This window comes from Lissotriton vulgaris, chromosome 8, assembly GCF_964263255.1.
Source record: "Lissotriton vulgaris chromosome 8, aLisVul1.2, whole genome shotgun sequence".
Taxonomy (NCBI): Eukaryota; Metazoa; Chordata; class Amphibia; order Caudata; family Salamandridae; genus Lissotriton; species Lissotriton vulgaris.
The window spans coordinates 1,063,071,421-1,063,094,347 of record NC_141696.1 but is presented as its reverse complement, the minus strand read 5'-3'; the positions used below and the strand labels follow the sequence as shown (position 1 = coordinate 1,063,094,347).

Genomic DNA, 22,927 nt, shown 5'->3' with positions numbered 1-22,927 from the left:
GATCTGTACTAAGTCAGTTTGAACAAAAACTTTATATAGTAGATTATAAGAACCCATAAGAAGAAAAGTTCCCCCAGTTAGAAAAAGCATCTCGGTAGGAGTTAGCCAAGCTTCCTTTTCCACGAAATTCAGTAGTGATGTAAACCCCAGTCTGACCCAATTTTGTATAATTTCTGGCCCCATTTTAATACCAAAACCTAAAATAGCATCACTAAATGGAGTTTTTAAACTAAAGAGAGAAAGTGAGTATCTCTTCAACATGGCGTCTCGTTTAAAAAAAAACCAATTTAAAACCTTGTATCGGACTAGTTTAGGAGATTTAGGTATGGGTAATGGAGAAGAGATTTTGGCTTCTTTGCATATTGTTTCAAAAAAGAAATTTATAAACAGTACTTGACTTGACATTGGATGTTTGAATCTTGAGAGATACTGTGCAAAATAAGCAAAGTAGTAATCTCTAAGGTTTGGGAGACCGAGACCTCCTTGTTCTTTTTCTTCGTATAGAGTATTTATGGCAATTCGAGGTGTCTTTTTAGCCCAGACACAAGCTGAGAACATCGATTCAATTTTCGAAAAGAAAAAGCCCGGTAATGAACATGGGATAGTGGAAAACAAAAAATTAAATAGGGGGAGAACCGACATCTTAATGCCACCCGGCCTAGAATGGACAAAGGTAGGGTATTCCATCGTGAAAACAGATCGCAAACTTTTTTTATTAAGGGTTCAAAATTCAAAAAGTACAATTCACTTACAGATGGCATAAAATAGACACCCAAATATCATTTGGGTCTATTATTAATACAGTTTTGAAAATCCGGGTGTAATTCGGGAGTTATACTACCACAGATTAAAATCTCGGTTTTCCTCCTATTGATTCGATACCCTCCAAGTGCTTCAAATTCAGCAAAAACAGAAAGAGCCCGTGCTTGCGAATGCATCTCCGGTTTAAGAAGAAGCATTATGTCATCTGCATATAATTGGATTTTATCCATAGAGGCCATAGGTGGAAGTATATCTATAGAATTCCGGATTACCACCGCCAGTGGTTCTATGAAGAAGGCAAAGTGAACAGGGGACAATGGACATCCCTGCCTTGTCCCTCTTTGCACTGAAATTGAACCCACCATGGATTTGTTAATAAGCACATGGGCTTTTGCACCGTGATACAGATTTTTAACTAAGGTTATAATTTGTGAGGGGATTCCAAAAAATTGTAAAATAAAAAAAAGTGTATCCCAAATCAAAAGCCTTTTCTGCATCTAAAAGAAAAACTAAAGCCGGCACCTTACATGTTTCAAAATAATCTAAGGCCTCAACCAAATAGTGAGTATTAGTGATGAGTTGTCGACCTGAGATAAAACCATTTTGGTCTGAATGAATCAGTTGCGAAGAAATAGGATTAAAACGTAATGAAAGTAATTTAGTAATGATTTTATAGTCCGAATTTAACAAAGTAATGGGTCTATATGAGTTAGGATCATTTGCTTCCTTCCCTTTTTTCAAAAAACTAACCACAGTCCCATCATAGAATGATGGTGGGATTGAGCCACCTTCCAACATGGAATTGGATAATAAAAGTAATAGTTTAGATAGGGAGGTGAAAAATATAACAAAGAATTCTGCAGGGAAACCGTCTGGTCCACATGCCTTACCATGTGGCAGAGATTTAACTACAGCTTTTAGTTCATCCTCCGAAAACGAAGATGCCATTGCTGCTTGGTCCATCTGAGAGAGAGTGGGAAGATTATGCTTGTCTAAAAAATTGTTTAATCTGTTTTGATCCGTAATATGGTACGAAGTATAAATTTTCTCGTAATGAGACAACATAATCTGTCCTATCTCTGCTGCATCTGAGGTATCAGTATCATTAATTGGAGATTTAAGAGAATGAATTAGATTAGCTGCCGCTTGTTCTTTGACCTGCCATGCCAGAAATTTACCCGTAAAATTGCTGTGTTCGTATGTTTTTTGGGCTTGCCTACAGAAAATTTCCTCACTTCTCTCAAAATAATGTGAGCTCAGTTCACGTTTTGCAGCATTTAATTCATTGTTTAGCCTAGCAGATGGATTATGATACATTTGTTCTACCAGATCCTGGATATTCTTCTGTAGTAAATTCTTTGTATCCCTAAAAGCAGCTGATTCCCGCGCATCCCTTCCAATAGCAATACCCCGGATAAACGCCTTAAGTGAGTCCCATACCACATGAATAGGAGCAGTTCCCATATTTCGTTCAATAAAGTCATTAATCTCATTTTTCAATAGGGTCACCCAGGTTACATCAGCCAGGTATGATTTATTAAACACCCAGCGTTTTACCGCATTTGTGCTCTCCTCAAACATCAATTCTAATGTTAACAATGCATGGTCGGAGAAGCCGTTATGTAGAATTCTTTGATAGCTATTCTTAAATTTTGAGGAGGTCAGGAAAAAATCGATACGAGAAAATGACCTATGTCTTCCCGACCAACAAGTATACTCTCTTTTATGGGAAATGGACTTAAATGCTTTAGGTTTCAATTGTTTTTTACCACCCGTGCTAGAATCTAAGTTCAGGTCCATAAGTATATTAAAGTCCCCCCCAATCACAATATCTCCTCCAACCAACAAAAGAGACTGAAACATTTCCTCATAGATTTCCGAATTATCGTTAATTGGAGCATAAAAGCTTACAAATGTGATAGGGGAAGGCCTATTCTTGAATTTACATGTTGCCCAACACCATCGACCCCGGCTCCCTGCCTTTGATTGCAAAATCTCTAACTCCATATTCTTATTAATGAATAGTGCTACTCCCCTTTGTGACTCAGAAAAAAAGGAGAACCCCCGATACGAGGCCCACCCTTTAAACATAGAAAAATTGTCAACTTTTGAAAGAGGGATGTGTGTTTCTTGAAAGAGAATAACTGCAGAATTTTCAGTTAAGACCCATTTCCCTATTGCCCGCATTTTTTTTTTATTATTGAGACCGTTCACGTTGAACGAAACAATTTTTATACCATTTTTAACCATTCTAATAGTGTTTACTAAAGTTTTCTAAAAAGATTACTCCCTCTTTGCATATCATACCCTTTTTTTTAAACAAATTACACTCGGTTCTGAGTCCTTCAAAAAAACTACTTGTATCTTCAGCAAGCAGACCAAAAAGTGAACATAAAAAATAGAATTGTGCCAAGAACTGTATTTTTTTACTATTTTCACCCCCCTCCCTCTTCCTCCATCTGTGGCACCCTCCTCGCTCTACCTCCCTCCTCCCACGCACGCCACAGGAACCTCTCCCTTCCATTTGAGGTGTCGTGTTGATACACCTCTTCAACCTTCCTGCCCTATCCTACCCCCACCCCAACATAGTGTATGAAATACATCATCCAGTGGAGAGAAAAAACGATTGAAAAGAAAATCCAAATATCTCATGCAAGTAGTCTATCTTATGTCCGAATTTAGCCATTTTGAATCCCATGTAATAGCTCCTGTGCTGCCTCTACATCTGATAGCATATAGAATTTACCTTTAAAGAGCACTCTAAGTTTTGACTGCTGAGCTATCATTGCTTGTGCCCCATGGGCTTTGAAAAGATGAAGAATTTTAACGAATTCTTTCCTTCGTCTTGCTGCTACTGCAGACATATCTGAGAAAATCCAGCATTTCACTGTGGCATTCACCGGAAACTGTCTCTGTCGAATTGCTCTGGATAGAATTTGCTCCTTAACCCTAACATCGGCAAAGTTAATGAGGATAGTCCGAGGTAGCGTGGAGTTCGAGGGGAGGTGTGCAGGAACTCTGTGAGCTCTGGTGATCGTTAAATCTCCTTTGTGTTCCGGAATCACCCCCTGTTGGAGAAATGTAGAAACCCATTGAAGCATATCTGACCCCTCAATTCCTTCGGGGACCCCCACTATGCGTAGGTTGGATCTTCTATTGTAATTCTCCAGATCATCCAGCTTATTCTCAAGAGCCCTAGAAGTTTTGGATACGTCTACAGTTTCTTTCTTTACTGCAACCATTTGATCCTCAAGAGAGGAAATCCTTTCCTCTGCCTCAGTTAGACGAGCTGGAAAAGTGGACACTAGCTCTTCAATTTTATCCATTTTATCCAACCTCTGATGGATTGCAGACAGCTCCACGTTTTGTGATCTCTTGATCTCTCTTAGTTCATCCAATATTAAGTTTAGCATGTCTTTTACGGACATCTTCATCTCTCCTTCTGTTTCCGTATCCATCTCTAGTACAGGGGCCGTGGAGCCTGCCACCTCTGCAACCAGATTTCTATCAGATACAGATGAAGATTGGGATACTGTACTCATTAAATCCTCTTTTCCTAAAGCACCAGAGTTCAGTGAATCAACAGTTGAAGTGAATACTGCTGAGCCAAGTTGTGCAGACGAAGCTGAAATTATAGAGGAGCTGACTGCCAGACTTGAATCCCTTGTACAAACTGTATGATTCTGGGTTATTGCCACATTTGCAACAGTTTCCGAGGTCATATTGTTGGGCACAAGCGGAAGAGTTTTTTTAACAAACAGGGGAAATTGTTTGGGCGGAGGGGGTGGTTGTGCGAGAGGCTGAGGAGAAGCAAGAGTATCGGATTTATCACCATTATGTAAATCGGCAACTTTGTCCCCCATACTCAGATGCAATAGATCTTCTGTTAATACATCCTCTGTCTCTTAGCAGTCCGATGAATGCCCTGAATCCACCTCCTTTATAATGCCTCCATCTGTTAATTTAGCCAAAGCCTCAGCCTCTTTTGCCTGCTGTCGGCGTTGCTTTGCGCGCATTTAAAATCTTCCCCATACCAGCAGTAGCTCAGTAGCTCGGTTCTTCACGGGTTAAAGACCACTCCTCTTTTTTCCCTCCTTTTCTCTTTCCCTTCCTCTTTCCTCCCAAAGAGTTATTGCAAAGATCTATCCCAAAGATATTGCAGAGACTTACAAAAAACCCTTTGACTTCTGTTTCCCTTCAAAGCCCTTCAAGCAACAGTATAAATGTTTTTAAGTAGACTTACAAGCTCTTGTGCACACAGCTTGTGTACACCTATATCCACCTGGTTAATCCTACTCCTCTGCTCCTCTGTTCCTTTTATTTTTCTACAAACTTTCGATATTCAGTGTTCTTTTCCAAACGATAGCTCCTTTAAGTATTTTTAGGAAAGTCCAGCGACTGCTGACTGCTGACACAAAACAAAACAAAGTGTGCTTTCTCTGCTCCTTTCGTATTTCACAATATTTAATAGTCTTAGACAATCTTCGTATGTATTCCCCTCAAAAATGCTAAGAGTTTTCAGTAGGAGCCGCCATTCACTTCCTCAAAGAGGCGGTGTAATGATCTCAGCCTAATTCAGCCCTGCTCCGCAACTCGAGTCAGGGCGTTTGTAAGAAAAAAAAGGAAAAAACCACCATCAAATCGCAGTTACTTTCCAAAGCGAAAGTGTTCAAAAGAGAGCAGCCAGCTTCTAGTTGCTGACACAGGGCACAGCGTGTCTCCTCTGCTCCTACCGCGTTTTTCACAAATGCAGATGTAAGCTCCTCTCAGAATGCTTGAAGTCGTTTTAGTAAACAGAGAAATGTTCACTGTAGAGCCGCCATTCTCTACCTCAGTGAAAGCAGCGTGGCTCCTTCAGCATGACTCCCTCAGCGTTGCACCGTCATTGCACCGTTATTCAATCAGGCCGTTAATCTGCTTCTTCACGTTTATATCCAGTTAGCACGAGCATCGAGAAAAAGCCTCCTTCGAAACTGCCGCTTTCTCTCCACTACGGGAAGCAAACGCCAGCGCCTTCCAGCATCGCGTACCTCGTATGGGGGGAGGGGCAGCAACACGGCAGTCAGGTGCTACGTGGAGGCGTGGAACTCCACTGTAGCAACCCTCTCTCGAGCACATGCCAGACGCCATAAAGCTCTTTTTCTAACCTGGTGTGGATTATTTTTGTGTAGTGTTATTAGTATTTGACGGATTTAAGTGTTGCACAGATACTTTAAACATTGCCCGCTAAGTTAAGCCTGCTTGTGCAGTGCCAAGCTACCAGAGGGTGAACACAGGTTAATTTATGATGTGTAACTACCCTGATTAGGATTGTGGTCCCTACATGGACAGGCTGTATACCTCTGCCAACTTGAGACTCAATTTCCAACAGTGACAATAAAGCTAAAGTAGAGTAAGCATTGGAAAGGTCCCAAACCTTGTGGCATAAAATTCTCTTGCAAGCGCAAGAGCATGCAGCCAAGACCTAAAGATGCTTTTCATTCTAAAGTTGCTTTACTTCAGAACTATACTTTCCGGCTATCAGCTTTTTTTAGCCAGGGTGGTTGGTGGTGCTTATCTGAGGCATCCTTTGGGAAATAATATTCCCCTGGTCTCTCTGGCCAAATATTTTTGATCTTTTAAAGATGGGGATGGGAATGTGCATATTCTAATGTGCTATTGTGTCACTGCTGGTTAATGAGTAGTTGTTTGGCTCCCAATCAGATCTGGTATATAGACAGAGGTGGATCATGGATGAGGTCAATCCATTTCGCAATATTTACAGCGGGAAACACCACAGTCATGCACCCCTTCTTCATAGAGGTAAAGTCTTTATACTGCTTCAGTAATTTACAACACTTCAAGCTTTTTAGGTCTTGCGCCTAGCGTTGCAGTGCACAGCACTGCTCGCTCAGCGAGACTTTATGTGAGGGCTTCTGAAAGCTGACCACATGCTCGTGCGTGTGGTTTTGTTACTGTGGCAGGCTAATGGGCATTACGTGCTTCTTTCTAACAAAGACAGCACGCAATTGGGCAAATGCGGGCGCATGTCCCGCATTTGCCCCGCCCATGGCCTATCGGTGTCTGTTACTCGCATGGCCGACATCTGTTTTGCATTATCGTGCCCGATAGTGCAAAACATATGTCTCGCTCTGGCACGCTTGTTCATCATAATATTTAGAATCCAGTCACAAGATACTCGCGCGATTGGGCAGCACGAGAGTGACAGATGGAATAAATATGTCTTACTTTTCTCCAGGAATCATATGTTATCTCTGTGCACTCATTAAAGTACAAAGTTCAAAAAGATTCTTCTTAGCGCTTTTCTTGATGCGCTGTGTCTGTCAGTGCCTTCAATAGTATCTCATAGTGTGATAATCTAATCACTTAAGAATTCGATCATTCAACTTGAAACATGGGAGGTTTCTTCTCAAAATTTACAATTTTCAAAAACAACACGTAATCTGTTATTTCTTCAATGCCTTCTTTAATGAGCAAAAGGCTTGTTCTTCAAGTTTAATTCTTTCATATTATGAATCACTTCATCATAAGGGATCGATGGTTCACAATACCCAATGCATTTCGGGTCTTATACATTGACCCTTTGTCAGGGGTCTATTAAAAAGAAAAGAAATACAGGACCTTAGCATTCAGTTTTAAATAAAATGAATTCACTGTGGTTCATTCCAAAATGTAGATCTTCTACATGAAAATGTGCGCTAGAATGTGTGATGGAGGTGAAATAAGTTAAAGAGATACTCTAATACTCGGTAAAGGTCGCGAAAACCGATGTTTAAACTAGTGGTACGAAGATAGAGCTGGTGATAGGGGATAAGTGCTCGGAAGGGTCATAAATGTTACAGAACAGTGCCTATATTTCCGAGTGCTCAAACGAGTGAAAAGGCTTACTGCAGTGAGCGCATATATACACGGTGACGATAAACACTGATGGCAAAGTTGTAGTGACTTGCCCATGCTTACAAGTGCGTAAAAAAAAAAAGAAAAAATGCTAGAAGTCAAGGAAAACTTACTGTAGTGAACACGAGTAGACGCGGTAGCTGTGGACGCTGCTTCCGTGTTAGCAAAGTTGAGATAACCTTCTGGCCAACAGGATTGCATAGATAATGGGATGACGTGGGTCACGTGATATGAGTAAAGCAGCTTCAAATATGGTGCTTAAGCCGAATAGGTCAGCAAGTGCTCCAAAGTGTCAAAGGTCATCGAGAGATAAGATAGGTTGAAGCATGATCACGGAGTGACTGAAAAGTGAAATGAATGCGCGATGCGCTCATATATGACACAATAAAAATGGCAATAGAAAAGGTGTCAGTGTATCCAGTAAATACACTCAATGAAAACAAAATAAATGATAAACAAAGCAGTATAAACAAACAAAATTTACCAACATTATATATCGTGGGGGCTCAGATAACCATAGGGCAATGCTATGTAAGTTCATATATGTTTCAAAGAACACTCGAGAATTCAAATCTGTCATTCATCCCAACGGGATGCAGAGAGTTACGTTTTTTTATCCAGAAAAATTCTGATTTTAAACTCTGTTTCACAGGATCCATATCGCAGCGCTGTGGAAGTACCTCTAGTATAGTAAATTTGATTTGGGAGATCTGCTGTTTAGCTTCTGCCCAGTGTATGGCTACCGTGGATTTAGTGTTCTGTAAACGTATGTTGCTTTTGTGTTCTGTCATTCGAACTTTAATTTTCCTCTCAGTTTGCCCTACATAGATTTTGCCACAAGGGCGTTTTTGGTATCACATGTTCCGGAATATTGTAGATTGATCTTGAACCCTTTGGTGGGGTGCATAAAAAAGTTACAGATGATGACATTGTTGCAATGTACGCAATTGTGGCATCTGGCCATACCTTTATGTTTGATAACCGTTTTATTTGGCCTAGTCAGGATTTCTTTCAGATTTTTCAATCTTTGAAAGGAAAAAGTTATCTGTTCACTGTACAGATCTTGTAGATCTGGTTCTGTTGTGATTAATGCCCAATTGCGGTTTATTATGCTTTTGATGACATGAGCCTCCGTAGAGAATTTTAATACACAAACAGTTTTCTTATCAACTTTCTGGGTGACTGATTCTAGTAATTTATCTCTTGGTAATTGATTGACTTTTTTTTAATGATTCTTCCAAAACTTCCTAAGGATAACCTCTTTGGGCATATTTTATCACTTGATCATTGAAGGACTCTTGTAGGATTTCCGGATCTGAGGTTATTCTTTTTAGTCAAATGAATTGAGATGTGGGAAGATGTTTTTTCAATGTCTCAGGATGAAAACTTTTAAATAAAAGACTGGAATTTCTGTCTGTCGCTTTTTATACACTTTAGTGTGTAGTTTATGATTTACAATATTAATTTGAATATCAAGGAATGTAATGGAGTCCTTATTGATGGCATAGGTGAATTGGATTCTTTCGTTAAGGGTATTGATTGTGGCAAGGTTGTTTATGAGCTGTTCTTTGTTTCCTTTCCAAATCAAGAATATTTCGTCAATGAATTGTTTGAACATGATTAAATTATCTCTCCATTCTTGATTGTGTAATATATGCTCGGCTTCAAATTTGGACATGCATAGATTGGCATACGAGGGGGGCCCCCCCGAAGCCCATTGAGGTACCATTACATTGGCTGTAGAAGTTGTTTTTCCATTCGAAATAACTATGATACAGTGAGAAGTGCATTAGCTCAATGAGAAACACTTTGTTGCCCTCTAGATCTTCTAAATTTAGTAGGCTCCATTCTAGGGCCTCCAGCCTTTCGTTATGTGGAATTGAAGTGTATAACGATACAACATCCACCATACATAGCCAGTACTCTGTGTCGTTATTTAGTTTGATGGTGTTAAGTAGGTACAAAAATGCAGTTGTGTCCTTTATGTATGTATCACTTTTTTGCACTATAGGTTGCAGGTACCAGTCTACATATTTCCCAATTGATTCAGAGATGGAACCCCAGGCTGACACTATGGGTCTGAAAGGAGAAGTTTTGGCATCATATACAGCTTGGGTCTGTGAGGAAATATGGTTGTCAGAAACTTATGAGTTTTGTCATTGATCCATTGCATTTCTAATGCTTGATTCAATATTTGTTCTAGAATTTTTTGATATTCTTCAGTGGGATCACTTTCAAGAAGCATGTAAATATTTTTATTGCTGACGTGTTCATTAACACTGGTTTAGTAAAATTTAGTATCCATTACTATTAGTGCTCCTCCTTTATCTGCTCTTTGGAAGGTCAAGTCAGGATCTTTAGAGAGGTTTTTCAGAGTACTCCATTCTTTAGACGATAAATTAATTTTCCTTGGTTTAGAGAAATTGATCTTCTGTATTTCAGTGAGAAACCTGATCTTTCAAATGCTTCGATAGTCTTGTGTAAAAAGGGTGCACAAAAATTGCTTTTAGGTTTGAATTCTTTAGACGTAACTTCAAGGGTGTTTTCTATGGCAACTTGAGAATCTTTGAAAAAATATCTTAATTTGAGTACTCTGAAGAATTTAAATAGAGCAACTTCCGCTGTCTGATTACTTAAATACATCATATTCTACACCTCTGCATCCCGTAGTATATATCCCCTTTTTTATACGTAAAGAACTCTGCTGTTTTCGGGAATAGATATCCTCCATAAAATAAAAACACTGTGTATGAGGCATCCAGTTAGAATGTCTCAGCTGCAGGGCTCGAGTCTGGGTACCACGCGGGTGGATGGCGTCCCCCACTTATTTTACCGGGGGGACGCCATCCCCCCTGACAAACAGCTGGACTTCACTCTTTGGCCTCTCTGGGACGAGGAGCTCGGCACCTTTCGTGACGCCACTTCCTGTTGTGACGTCACTTCCGGTGACAGCGCCCCCCTCTTCTTTTACAGCTTGCTCAGCTGGGAGTTTTCCTTACAAGCCCACCAGAAGGTTGTTAAGTTATATGCATAGCGAAACGTTGTCTGATATGCTACCATACTAAAAGCATGAATGTTTGGGTTGGTCATACCTACAGTGCTCAAAAACCCGGTTTGGCAGAGTTCGGGCTGTACAAAACAATACATAAATAAACATATTTGCGCTTGTGTAAGCAAGCCATCAGTATCTGGAACCCTAGGTTTCATTACATACATGTGGTTTCACTTTGTCTTGAAAGAGCATAAGAAATACATAACAATTCTAGCAAAACACCAAAGGCATCAGAATTTTTGTTTTAAAAAGCATAAACAATTACAAATCTTACCTCACAAAATAATCATTCCTGATCAACATCAGGTGCTGGAGTATTGAAAGAAAATATCCTTCGGCACCCGTGTCTTTTACCATGTTCCACACCATGTTAAAGACGTCACTGGCCTCAGTGAGTTTGTTAAGGAGCAACACACAAAGGCTTCAGTAGACCAGTTTACAATGAAAAAGAAACGACATTACATAACATACTCACTTAACATAGTTGCTTGGGAATTAGCTGAAAAAAGATTTTATACACTAAAATGTTCAACAAATGAAAAAACTGGGGGCCCGGCCTTCAGTTGTCTACATGGGAACGGTGCCTGGAGAGCCCTCCTCTCCCACACCCAAGATGGTTTCTGGGTAAAGAACCATTAGAGTGGAACAGACCAACAGCAAGGATCCAACAATGGCATGGACTGTTGAGGGGCTCCGCCTACTGTTTATGAAGTACCATTCACTTTAATTTTGCCCTGAAATAGAAAGCTATAAGGTCTATGCTACTAAAGACAGGCCAAGCTGAAAAGAGGGTCTGAAGGTAGCAACAATCAATTGGAGATTCAGACTGAGCTGTCTTGAGAATTGTGCTACACACTTACTGATTGAAGACAAGCTGAATTGAGCAGGTCTGGAAGAAGGGAAAGAACCTGAAGTGTATATTGTTGTGGCATTTGGATTATGATGGATGTGGGTTCCAGTTTTTTGTTTTTTATTTCGATTGCAATTACTTCTTAACAAATGTAATGAAGGCGAAACAGGAAGACAACGAGGGACTCTTAAGCCTGCAACCACCTCGAAAGACCCAATGGTCGGTTAATTGCCTTTTCAATCTTGAGTTTTTATTTGTAATAGCGTTTTTTTGCATGTCAGCCAGAAACAACAGGTCCTAGTGGGGAGGACTAACGAGCATCTTTCAATTGCATCAGAAGGTGGCTACCAATTTGTATGGGATTTTGAAATAAAGAGACAATAATGCTTCAGTTTGGCAAAAAAGTATAATACAGACTCAAATCCGTAGGCTCCGTTTTAAGCAGCACCAACACATTCTCCTGAATGTTTTTATTTATTTATTTTTTAAACAGCAGTTATATAAGCAGTCCTTGCTGCTTCCCATCTGGAGGTTTCCGAGCAGGCTCACTGTGTTTGCTTCAGATAAGCTTGACAGGATCAGAAAAACCTTAACAGTCATTCTCACCAACACTTGCAATATTTCCAGGAGCATTCCTGTGTGTAGAGCAGACACACCAAGTGCCTGGAAGCCCAAAAGCTCCTTCTGCCCACAGGCACTGCCCAGGGTCAGTAGAATAAAAAATAAATGTTAAGATCTGGCAGACAGCTTTGGCTGTGTGTCAGATGCCCTGAAATTAAGACATAATAAATGCACTGAGAGGGCTTTGTGTGGGTGCGCTACACTCATTGCTCTGATGCAGTGACATTGTTATTTTGAATCAGTCAGCAAGACAGCTGTTTGGCGACTGGACATTAAGGGCAGGTTGACTAAGTTTAAGTCTGCCTTCGGAGCCAGCCTACAGGCTTCATACCACATATCGGACCCAAGGTTGCTGCTGTGTGTGCCACAGGCAAGGGGCAGCATGGCACAGGCCCACGGAGGTTCATTTGCAGCAGAACGGATGGCGCTCTGTGCAGGAGCAGACTTGTGGTGCAATTGTCTATCAAATTTAAAAAAGGAAAGAAGCTAAAGAATTCAGGTTAAATTTACATAGGTATAAAGAAAAAACGGTTTCTTTATGTTCTGAAATACACAGAAGCACGTTTTTTTTACAATAATCAAGTTCTTGGAGTCATCTTGCCAATGTACACACAAAAAGGCGTGTAGCTTTTGAGGAAATGGCGATGCGAGTCTTACATTGCAACAGAAGGGCCAAAACTAGAAATCGCCTGCTTTCCATTGAGAACATTCAATCTTTCTTGTATTTAAGGGTGCTACCCCGAGACCAGTCGCAGGATGCTTGTTTCCGGTCCAGGGAAAACCCCGTTCGGGATGGACTGTTCCCATAAGGCACAGGGTCAAGACTGATTTGCATTTAGCTGGATCTAAACTGGGGTTGCGAAGTGAGCTGATTGAGAGATCTTCTAAGTGTATCATTCCCTCCAGCTACATTACGTTCATCAATTGTCGATGATATTTGGCCATTGAAATTTGTGTCATGTGCCACATCTAGAACTATATAAGAATATATATGGTTGAATAGTTATCTGTCAGATTAGGACTTGCACATGAACATGAAAATGATTTATAAATATTTTGCAACTCCATTATTTGTTTATTAGGTGCAATTCATGAATGTGTAAGGTTATTGCAGCTGTGGGTGTGTGCACTGGTCTGTTTCACAGCTGTATTATATATATTTATGTATATGTGATTTGAGTGTATATTCTTGAATATATATATAATAAAAACAAATTGTAGCATGTCTAACAGTTATGTGTTCATGAGCTCTGTTAATTATGAAATATTGGATTTGTTAGTAAAGAGACTGGTTGCTTGAGGATTTACATTAAGTTGCTAAACAGAGACACACAGACTCCACACACGCCTGTAGGGGGTTATGAAAAGTTGCCATCCAAGCATAAGACTAGGTCAAGTGACTGAAAGGAGAAACTATTGGCAGGAGGTGATGAACAGTCACAACCCCTATAATGACCTCTCACTTACTTCCCTTAGAATTATGTTGCAAAACTAATATAGCACTTAAGACCCCTATGTGGGGTACTGAAGTGCTTGACTGCAAAGGCAGCATGCTACGCTGTGTAGGGTGTACAGTTGGACGGGTGGTGTCTCTGTTTTTGCTCTCATGTGGGAAGTGTTTCCATTTCGTGCACGCTGACCAGTGAGGTTTTAACATTGTTGGACACAGCCTATAGCAGTGTGGTGGATGAAGCTGTGTGAGAGACAGAAGCACAGTATATGGTTTGCACTAAGCGTGTTGAGCAACTCTGCAGGCCCCTGCACGGCCTTGAAAATGCTTGTAACAATCATACACCACTTAGCTGGTTACATCCCTGGCTTGTACAATCTGAGATATTTTGTTCAGAAGTTTATGGTCCTGAGCAGGCATGGCTGGAGAGAGAAATGGTGTGGAGATGCACAATTGTGTGTGATCAACATCCAGCACAGGCAACACAGAGAAAACATTCCAGCTAAGGCAACACAGAGCAAACATTCCAGCACAGGCAACACAGAGCATACATTCCAGCAAAGGCAACACAGAGCATACATTCCAGCACAGGCAACAGAGCATACATTCCAGCTCAGCCAATACCGAGCAAACATTCCAGCACAGGCAACACAGAGCATACATTCCAGCACAGGCAACACAGGGCATACATTCCAGCACAGGCAACACAGAGCATCCATTCCAGCACAGGCAACACAGGGCATACATTCCAACACAGGCAACACAGAGCATCCATTCCAGCGCAGGCAACACAAAGCATACGTTCGAGCTCAGGCAACAGAGAGCAAACCATCCAGCACAGGTAACACAGAGCATAGATTCCACCACAGGTAACATAGAGCATAGATTCCACCACAGGTAATACAGAGCATACATTGCAGCAGGCAACACAGGTCATACATTCCAACAGAGGCGCCCGTCTGTGCACGCAACCTGAAGAAAGAGGAAACACGATAGATGCGGCATCCTCTCGGCGCCATAAAAGGATATTCCACTTCAGACCGGATGTCTTCCAAGCGATGCGCGAACTCCATCATGTCCTCCTCCTTGTGCTCCTCGAAGACGCGGAGCTGGATGTCCAGCGCATCGTTCTTAATCAGCTTCAGTTGCTACGGCACAAAGTCACACATTACTGCCAGTCTCTCAATGACACATTTCAATTAATTGTTCAAAAACAAAAAGGCGCGCAGCACACCAGCGGACCTGCTTCTAGTTTAATTATCCCCTGGCACGAAAGTAATTTGGGCTCGTGCATCACACTGTGCTTTAAGGACCGCGGGCTCGCGGCATCTTAAAATGACGGTTCCAAATTAATACACGCTGCTTATGGATAGCAATAGATGGAGAGACCAGGGTAACTACTTCCGAATGCGAAATGATGCCCCCCCCCTCAGAATGTTCGGAAGACCCCAGTCAGATTGTCATTCTCCCCGGACTAAATGGGGGTCTCGTCAAGAGTAGAGGGTCCTTAAGAGCCGAGGGTCTGCGTTGCGTCCTTGATGCCAGTGGGTAGAATCAGGATCTATATGGCTGTCTACCGCTCGAGTGCTCTTGCAAATGAAAAATTTGAAAAATGGGTGGAATTTTCAAACCTTTAATGGTAGAGTGTGTCCATGTAAATGGGTGTCCCCAGACTATGCCAGAATGCACAGGATGTTGTGAATGGAAGCAATGCAAGGGTTAGACGCTTGTGTATGCCCCCATGAACTTCCACGTTTTTAGTAGACCGGCACAGGTTTTCAGTTACTATTATAAACTATGAAATGACTGATGAGTTTATTTGAAAAAACGTCTCACCCATTTAGTAAATTGGCTCTTAGGTGTGATTTGCAGAGAATAATTGTGTCAAAAAAGCTCAACATAAGCCCAGCAAGGACATGGGGCCACGCCCAATCAAAGACAGTAACCAACTGAAGGTAGATGCACCAAGGCTCCAGGTTCACTGAAGGCAGCACAGATCAAAAGGAAACACCCTGTTGGGAATATGGGGGGCGCTACACACTACTGTCGCGGCTGCCCATTCTACAAGGAGAGTACAACCATGGGCGGCAGGACATTGAGCATGTGCAGACCTCTGGACCCACATGCTGAAGAGAACTGAATGCAGCCCGCATACATATTGCCAATCATTGAGCGTTCATATATTCTTTTGGAAGGGTAAACTGTAGCTCATTTAACGTCAAGAACAATTTCGCCTTTTTGTTTCTATAAGATTCATTTTCAGATTGGCAACGCTCTGCTAAAGACAGGCTCTTGTCAGGTTACTATCTGCTGGCTTTGCGATATGGCTCTAATGGTGCATTTTAGGGCTTTCACAGCAAGCCCACTGCCAAGAAGAACACAAAATGCATTCTGAGGAACCTGAATGGAATATAACTTTCATTCTGCTCTCTTCTAATGTGGGGACTTTCAAAATAACACTATAAGGCATGCCATCCTTCCCCAGGAGTCTAATACTAAGGAATACATCATAAATAAAGTCATTTTTGCAATGGAGTAGGTATGTACTTGTCTATGCAATGAATGACAACTCTCTACAGAGAGCTTACACTTCACGGCCTTGGTCAAGATGGTTGGCTAGGAGCAGCTCTCCCATGCAGTGTTCACAAAAACCTTATCCTTTTGTCAACACTCGCTTCCAGAGCTGGATATCTGTTTGGGCCACACTTAGGAAGGTGCCCAGATAACACACCAGCATGTGTAGACTAAACTGTACCATGAAGAGAAGTTGCCATGACAGTGAGGGATCAGGAGCCGTAGGAATGTCATCTTGGCCACCCATTTCTATGCATGATGAGAGCAGACTGACCTGGCCGGTGGTGCTCGTTTAAGTGTGGGCCATCAGGAGTCCTCTGAACTGGGCTTGGTGTTCATGCCGTGCTAATGATGTGGGTTCCACTTCACAGAAATGATGGGCATGCAGGCTCAGCAGATGCCAAGGGTCGCATAGGAAAGAGTATTATAAAAGCGCAGCACCAGCTGCTATAAGAGCAACTGATAATGGTGGTCTGCGCCAGTCCTCCATCATGTCGCATGAAGTGGAAACGGGTTTCTGTGGCTACATTCAAATCTCACTCTCCATCTTGGAACAGATGTTTTGGCCTTCATAATGGGATGCAGAATGTATCAAACAGCTGGGTATATCAGTAAAAGAAGAACAATTCAGTTCCTTATTTACTGGTGATGTTTTGTAAAGTACGAATCAACTGAGTTTATATGTACTACTGCATAAGCAAACTCCACTTTACAATACTGCGTGAACCAGGGGTCTTAGACTAAGAGGAGATACAGGGATGACGTCTCACTGCACGAGAGGGGTACATTTTATGTCTATATGCCTTAGGAGAGAAGGGTAATATAAGGCTACAATAAGGAACTCCACAACATCGGCCCTTAAGACATCGTTCCAGAGGACTGGGAATAATGGCCTATAACCTAAGTGCAGCACCTCCCTACAAAGGTATCGATAAGGCAAGCAGACTGGAGACGACAGGCAGGGCTGGACTTCAGCATGGGCGGGCAGGCCCAAGCCCAGGGCGCCGCCCTTTAGACAGGCACAGGAGCTGCTGCAATAGGCTCCCTTTGGCAGAAAAGTGCGATTAAACCCTTTTCAGGGAGGCTGCTGGGGTCCGAGTCCCCAGCCGGGTTGATATTCTTCTCCTGGAGCTCCTTAACCTTGCCCCTCCCCTTCTCCTTCCTCTCAACCCTGCAACATTTTCAACAGACAATTAAGGGCGAGTGAGAGAGTGCCAAATGTGGTTTCACCTAGGGAGCGATCTGAGCAAAGGCCGGCTCTGATCACAGGTATGAGTGGTGCAACTGTGAGGAACCTAAAAAGACAACACCAGAGACAGGAGGGACCGTTTTAAAAAAAAAATTTTTATTTACAAAACATACCCAGTAGTACTGGTATAGACAGCAAGCTCAAGAGAGCACTCACGTTTTTACCACTCCAATATGTATTGAGGTTTTTAGCTAGAATTTCGGGTACACGGGCATCAATATTTTGGTAAAAGGCGTAAATAAAAAAAATGGCCAGTGTTAGGTAGCGATCAATTAGCTCAGGGATAAAGACCTCTGTTGTCCAGCATCCAATGCAACCACCTGTGGTCTTCCAACATTTTTTCAAAGGGTTTACTAAAGTTGTTGTACTGCACAGCGAGAGATGCCAAGTCAAATCGGATTCCAAATAAACGTAATAAACAAAATTACATTTATAATGAAAACTGCATAAGACCAGTTAAAATAGTTTCTACTGGTGCCTCTGGGAGCACCGTAGATGAACAGATGGGAAAGGGATTTGTCGGAAGTGGCCCTTGCAAACAAACGGAACATGAAACAATAAAGGGTTTGAGAGATTGTTAGAATAGGCAGAAATGCTGGTAAAACTCTCAGACCCTCCGAACAGACCCTCAGGTAATATTCTAACTTCAGGCTCCCATTGGAATTAGCGGCGAGGAAATTGGACGCTGCTCTGTCCCTCAGCTGACAAGGATTGTTGGTAATCTGTAAAATGTGTGCTATTTTGCCTGCTGGCCTCCACAGTGCTTTAACCCGTGGGATACATATTAATTAAAAGCAAAAAAACCACCTACCTTCTAGATCAGGCATTTTCAATAAAACAAGATTCGTAATTGTGACTAAGTTACTGCAAAGAAAAAATATTGCGCATTCAACTATAAATTCTTACTCAAAATGTGGATTCTACCGCATTGGTACATCTGTGGTCAAACACATCAAATATGAAAAGCAGTTATACACAGAGCACAATTGCATTCATTCTATTTATTAAAAAAAATGATATCAAATCTGCACCCCCGCATACAGACAATATGAATTATTCTAGGATGTATTTTATAGAACTTTCCTCTCACTCAGGTCGCCTGCTAATTTAAATATTAATGTGAAGGCAGTGACTACAGGGCACTTACTGGCAATATCTCTTTCAGTCCGCAGCGCATAAACTCATTTCGGATGTGGAGCCTGAAGTCCAAATCATCAGGAGATGTAACAAGAGCATTGATGAGTTGCATACACGCCACCTAGGAAAGATAAGGCCGCAAAATGAAGCGAAGCACTTCCAGCTTTTTTTTAATATATATATATATATATATATATATATATATATATATATATATATATATATATACACATTGAAACGTCGAAACGGCATTATCAATCTGAATTGTTTCAGTGAAAAAAGACCTCATTAAAAAAAAAAATCATCAAAGAATAGGAAATCGGTTTACTTAAATTCACACATGCAATAACTAATATACTTAAAATAAACTTACAAAGATATATTTAACTTTATATTATGGCTCACTACAAACATGTCCTTTTAATTTATGTTACCAGTAAGCATCCTTTGTTACGTCATGGATACACCCAATTTATTTAGACTCAAGTTCCAAAAATGTACGTTACAAACAGCAAAGTTACACCAATGTTGCTGTTTGTTTGTAAATAGTCATCAGAAAGAGTGTGCGCTACTGCATCACGTTTTTTTCTTATATAAATGGAAAATAGTGTTTAACATCAATTTACTTAAAGCTTCAAGGTAGTGTTTCAAAACAGTTAAAATAAATATATCAGAATGGATATTTATAACATATAGTTATACATCGCTCGCATCATGGGTATGGTAGAGCTTAAATTGAAAACATGATTCAATAAAACAGTATCCTCTTCTGCATTACATAACAAAGACAATTCTTTAGTCTTTCAGCCGCCATGAGTAATATGCTATATTTCTTTTATATTGTTCCTGTAAGATAATGTAAGGTTCTCATTCTGTTTTCAGAAAATATATAGTGTTTGTGATCTGATATTCTCACACATTATATTTGGTAAGGATGTTGATTTCTCTCTTTCTTTTTTCTCTCTCCCCAATTCTGTTTATTACTTTCTTTATCCAATATGAAAAATGTAAAATGCTAAATTGTTATGGTGCACAAACTGTCACTATTGGTCCTAGCCTTTGGTCCCAGCTCCCGACTATGGAAGTTATTCTAAGTTTTCATATTACCTAGTTTGTAAATGTAAATGTACAGGAATTTATATAGCGCAAATCACCGAGCGGTTTCTAAGCGCTTGCTTAGGGAACCCGTCCTGGTATTCCCCTGTGAGATAACCCCGGCAGGGTATCCGCAAGGTGAAAGCCAGGCATCCCGCCGCGAGGGGCCGTTGTGGAGATTAAGCAAGCTATTGCCCAGAGTCGCAGAGTGTGAACCCGTGAATCGAGTAGGCACCGGAGCAAGAATTGTCGAGTCCATGGACATTTTAGGACTCAAGACCCCGCCGAGCCGGGAATTGAACCCTGGCTGACCTCTGCTTCCAGGTCCGCCTCCTCTAACCAGTGAGCCACACTTCTCCACTTATACCTAATGCCTACCATTTTTTTCTAATTCTTCTATAATTGTTGTAATGCTGTAGCTATGTTCGTACTTGCTTCAATAAAGCTCTTTAAAAAAAAACTGTGGCAAAGGTGTATAATAATAATAAACCACATATGTAAAGTGCACAATCACCCGTAAGGGTCTCTAGGCGCTGGGGGCCGTCTGGAAGATTAAGCAAGCTATTGCCCAGAGTCACATGGTGCTGGGCTAATCTGCTGCCGGTGCCGGGGATCAAACCGTGATCCACAGATTCCGGAATTACAGATATGGTGGTCCTAGACATAGAATTCTACACACAAATCTTCAAACAATTTTTAGCTCAGTTATTATTCATACCGGAAATTGATTCCTAAAGTGAAAAAGCAAAAACATATAAGAGCCCAAAAACACAGGTGTCCAATATACATACACACAAAACAGATTATCGTTATTAAAAGTAGAGGAGAGAACTCTACTATTTATTCATAATAAAAATCTCCTCATATGGCAGTACACAAATATACAATATCTACAAATCCAGACAGAAGGGGTTACGGAGAGAAAACAAAAGTGTTTTTAGAGTGAAATTCAAGTGCTCGTGCAAAAGATAGAAAGGACCAAGCGGTCAGGGGATATTGATTGGTTTGATAACCAAGAAATCTGTTAGCTTAGATGTAGACAGAGCCAGCCCTCAAACGTTAGTTCGTAATGAAGTTTGTAATTGTCTTAGCAAAGGTCCCTTTGCTTAGATGGTTTTTTGATCTTCAAGGAAGGGTTGATGGGCAGGGGCATAAGAGATGCCGGCTCACTGTGGGGAAAAGCTGTCGACGTTTCGACCCAAGGATAAACAGGGCAAATTGTATCCTCATGGACGGGTCTTCATCAGGACGGGACGATGAAGGGGAAAGAGCATAGTTACATTGGATTCATGTAACCCCAGTAGTTAAGTAGGACACCTGTAACACAAATGTAGGGGCTCAGTTTGTTTAAAACCAACAACATGAAGGTTGATGATAAGTACTCCAGAAGCACTCACCCTGTTAGTGGTGTGCCTATATGCCAACTGGACAATTCCTTAAAAGAGAGCCGAGCAAGCGTGCTCTCGAGTACTAGGAGGAAAAATAAGAAACATAAAGCCATCAGTGCTGTGTTTCTTACGTAGTGATTTTCAAATACAAAACATAGACTAGACAAAGACAAAAATGAACAATGTGAAGCTAGCTAATTGGACTCACCCTCGCTCAGTCGGCGAAAAGATGATGAGTTGGGTTTTCTGTGAAGCAGTATACACGCTGTGTCTGTGGACAAGAGTGTATAATGAGCTAAGTGGGTCAACAGTTACAAAGTCGGAGTGGTTACATGTAACATCAGGGGATGTTGGTTAGTCATAACATACCTCCTCCGTAGAACTGCGTGGCCTATCAATGGGGCTCTGTCTGTCGATGACTGCTGAGAGAGGCTCGATCAGCGTCAGGTAAAGTACTAGGCGTGACGTCAACGTGCACGCTACTGACATATCACGCTATGGCAGGGGCTGTTGCCTAGCAACATACGTGGTGTGGAATAGAAGACAGACTCTAGGCGTTTTAGAAGTTCGGAAAACATAGTAAACATGGAGGCATTCGCATGCAACGGAACATAATACACATTAAATGCATTATACAGTACATGTTTACAAAGTACATATAAAATATGCATCCGGATAACAAAGTTCCATATATTTTCCAACTAAAGTACGAGCGTAAACAGTAAGTTGAGCAATCAGCCATTGTACAGGGTGGACATTTGTCTTGTTGTTTCTTCGTACTCATTCAGACCCCGATTCACTGTGTCAAATATGTGCATCCATTTGCACTCTCGGAGACTAAGGGTACTGGCAAAGTTCCCACCCCTGATGTTTACCGCTACTTTTTCTAAGATCCACCACCGGAGACTTTCAGGTGGGTGACCGAAGGTCAGAAAATGTTCCACCAAAGGAGCGCCTTGTACTTTGCAGCGTATTCTACTTACATGCTGCAAAATTCGAGCTTTAACTTTTTGTATGGTCTGGCCCACATACAGGAAATCACACGGGCATTTGATGGCATATATTACACCCGTCGAGTTGCAGTTTGTTTGGTGGCGTAAGGTGTGGGTGTAGTTGTTGTGTGTACACTGCTTGATTTCCAGAGTCAAAGGGCAGGCCTTGCACCCACCACATTTGTAATGGCCGATCACTGGTGGGGTGTTCCACAGAGTTGTTTGTGAGTTGCTCGGTCTGTTATGTAGTAGGGATTGGACAACATAGTCCCTGACGCTTTTCCCTTTCCTAAAAGCATGCATAGGGGGTTCTGGGATCCCTATCTCATCTGCCACAAGATGCCAATGACTATTTATAACTCTCTTAATATCATTGCTCCTGGTGTTGAAGGTAGTCACACAGGTCATTCTAGTGTTGGTGTCCTTGTCTTTGGCTTTAGGCTCAAGGAGAAATTCTCTGTGGCAAAACCATGCCTTCTTGCGAGATTTTTTGAGCAGTCTACGGGGGTATCCTCTGTCTGCTAGTCTTTCAATGAGTAAAGATGATTCTGTGAAGTAATCCACCTTGCGGCTACAGTTCCTACGTAACCTCAGAAATTGTCCGTAAGGCAGGTTATCTCTGAGGTTACGTGGATGGTGGCTTGAGTAGCGGAGCAGGGTGTTTCTCTCGCTGGGTTTTCTAAAGAGTGTGGTACCCCATATATAATAACGATCCACAGATTCCGGAGGCAGTCGCCCTAGCCGCGGTGCCACACCTCTCACAAAGATTTAATTTATTCCCAAGCTGGGGTTCCAATACGTTGCATAACAGTAAAGGGAGTATCATAAAACATTTCTGATAAGATATGGGGTAAAACAAG

General features: G+C 41.5%; 1 protein-coding gene across 1 annotated transcript in view; it reads right to left on the bottom strand.

The window, feature by feature from the left end:
- DIAPH3 (diaphanous related formin 3) overlaps positions 1-22,927 on the bottom strand; it is a 2,291,797-nt gene that overhangs the window by 1,388,822 nt on the left and 880,048 nt on the right. The window contains exons 10-12 of the mRNA XM_086934906.1: positions 18,603-18,713; positions 14,662-14,780; positions 10,986-11,102 (exon numbers count right to left, since the gene is read on the bottom strand). Coding sequence (XP_086791032.1) covers positions 10,986-11,102; positions 14,662-14,780; positions 18,603-18,713 — 347 coding nt within the window. The remainder of the gene's footprint in view (positions 1-10,985; positions 11,103-14,661; positions 14,781-18,602; positions 18,714-22,927) is intronic.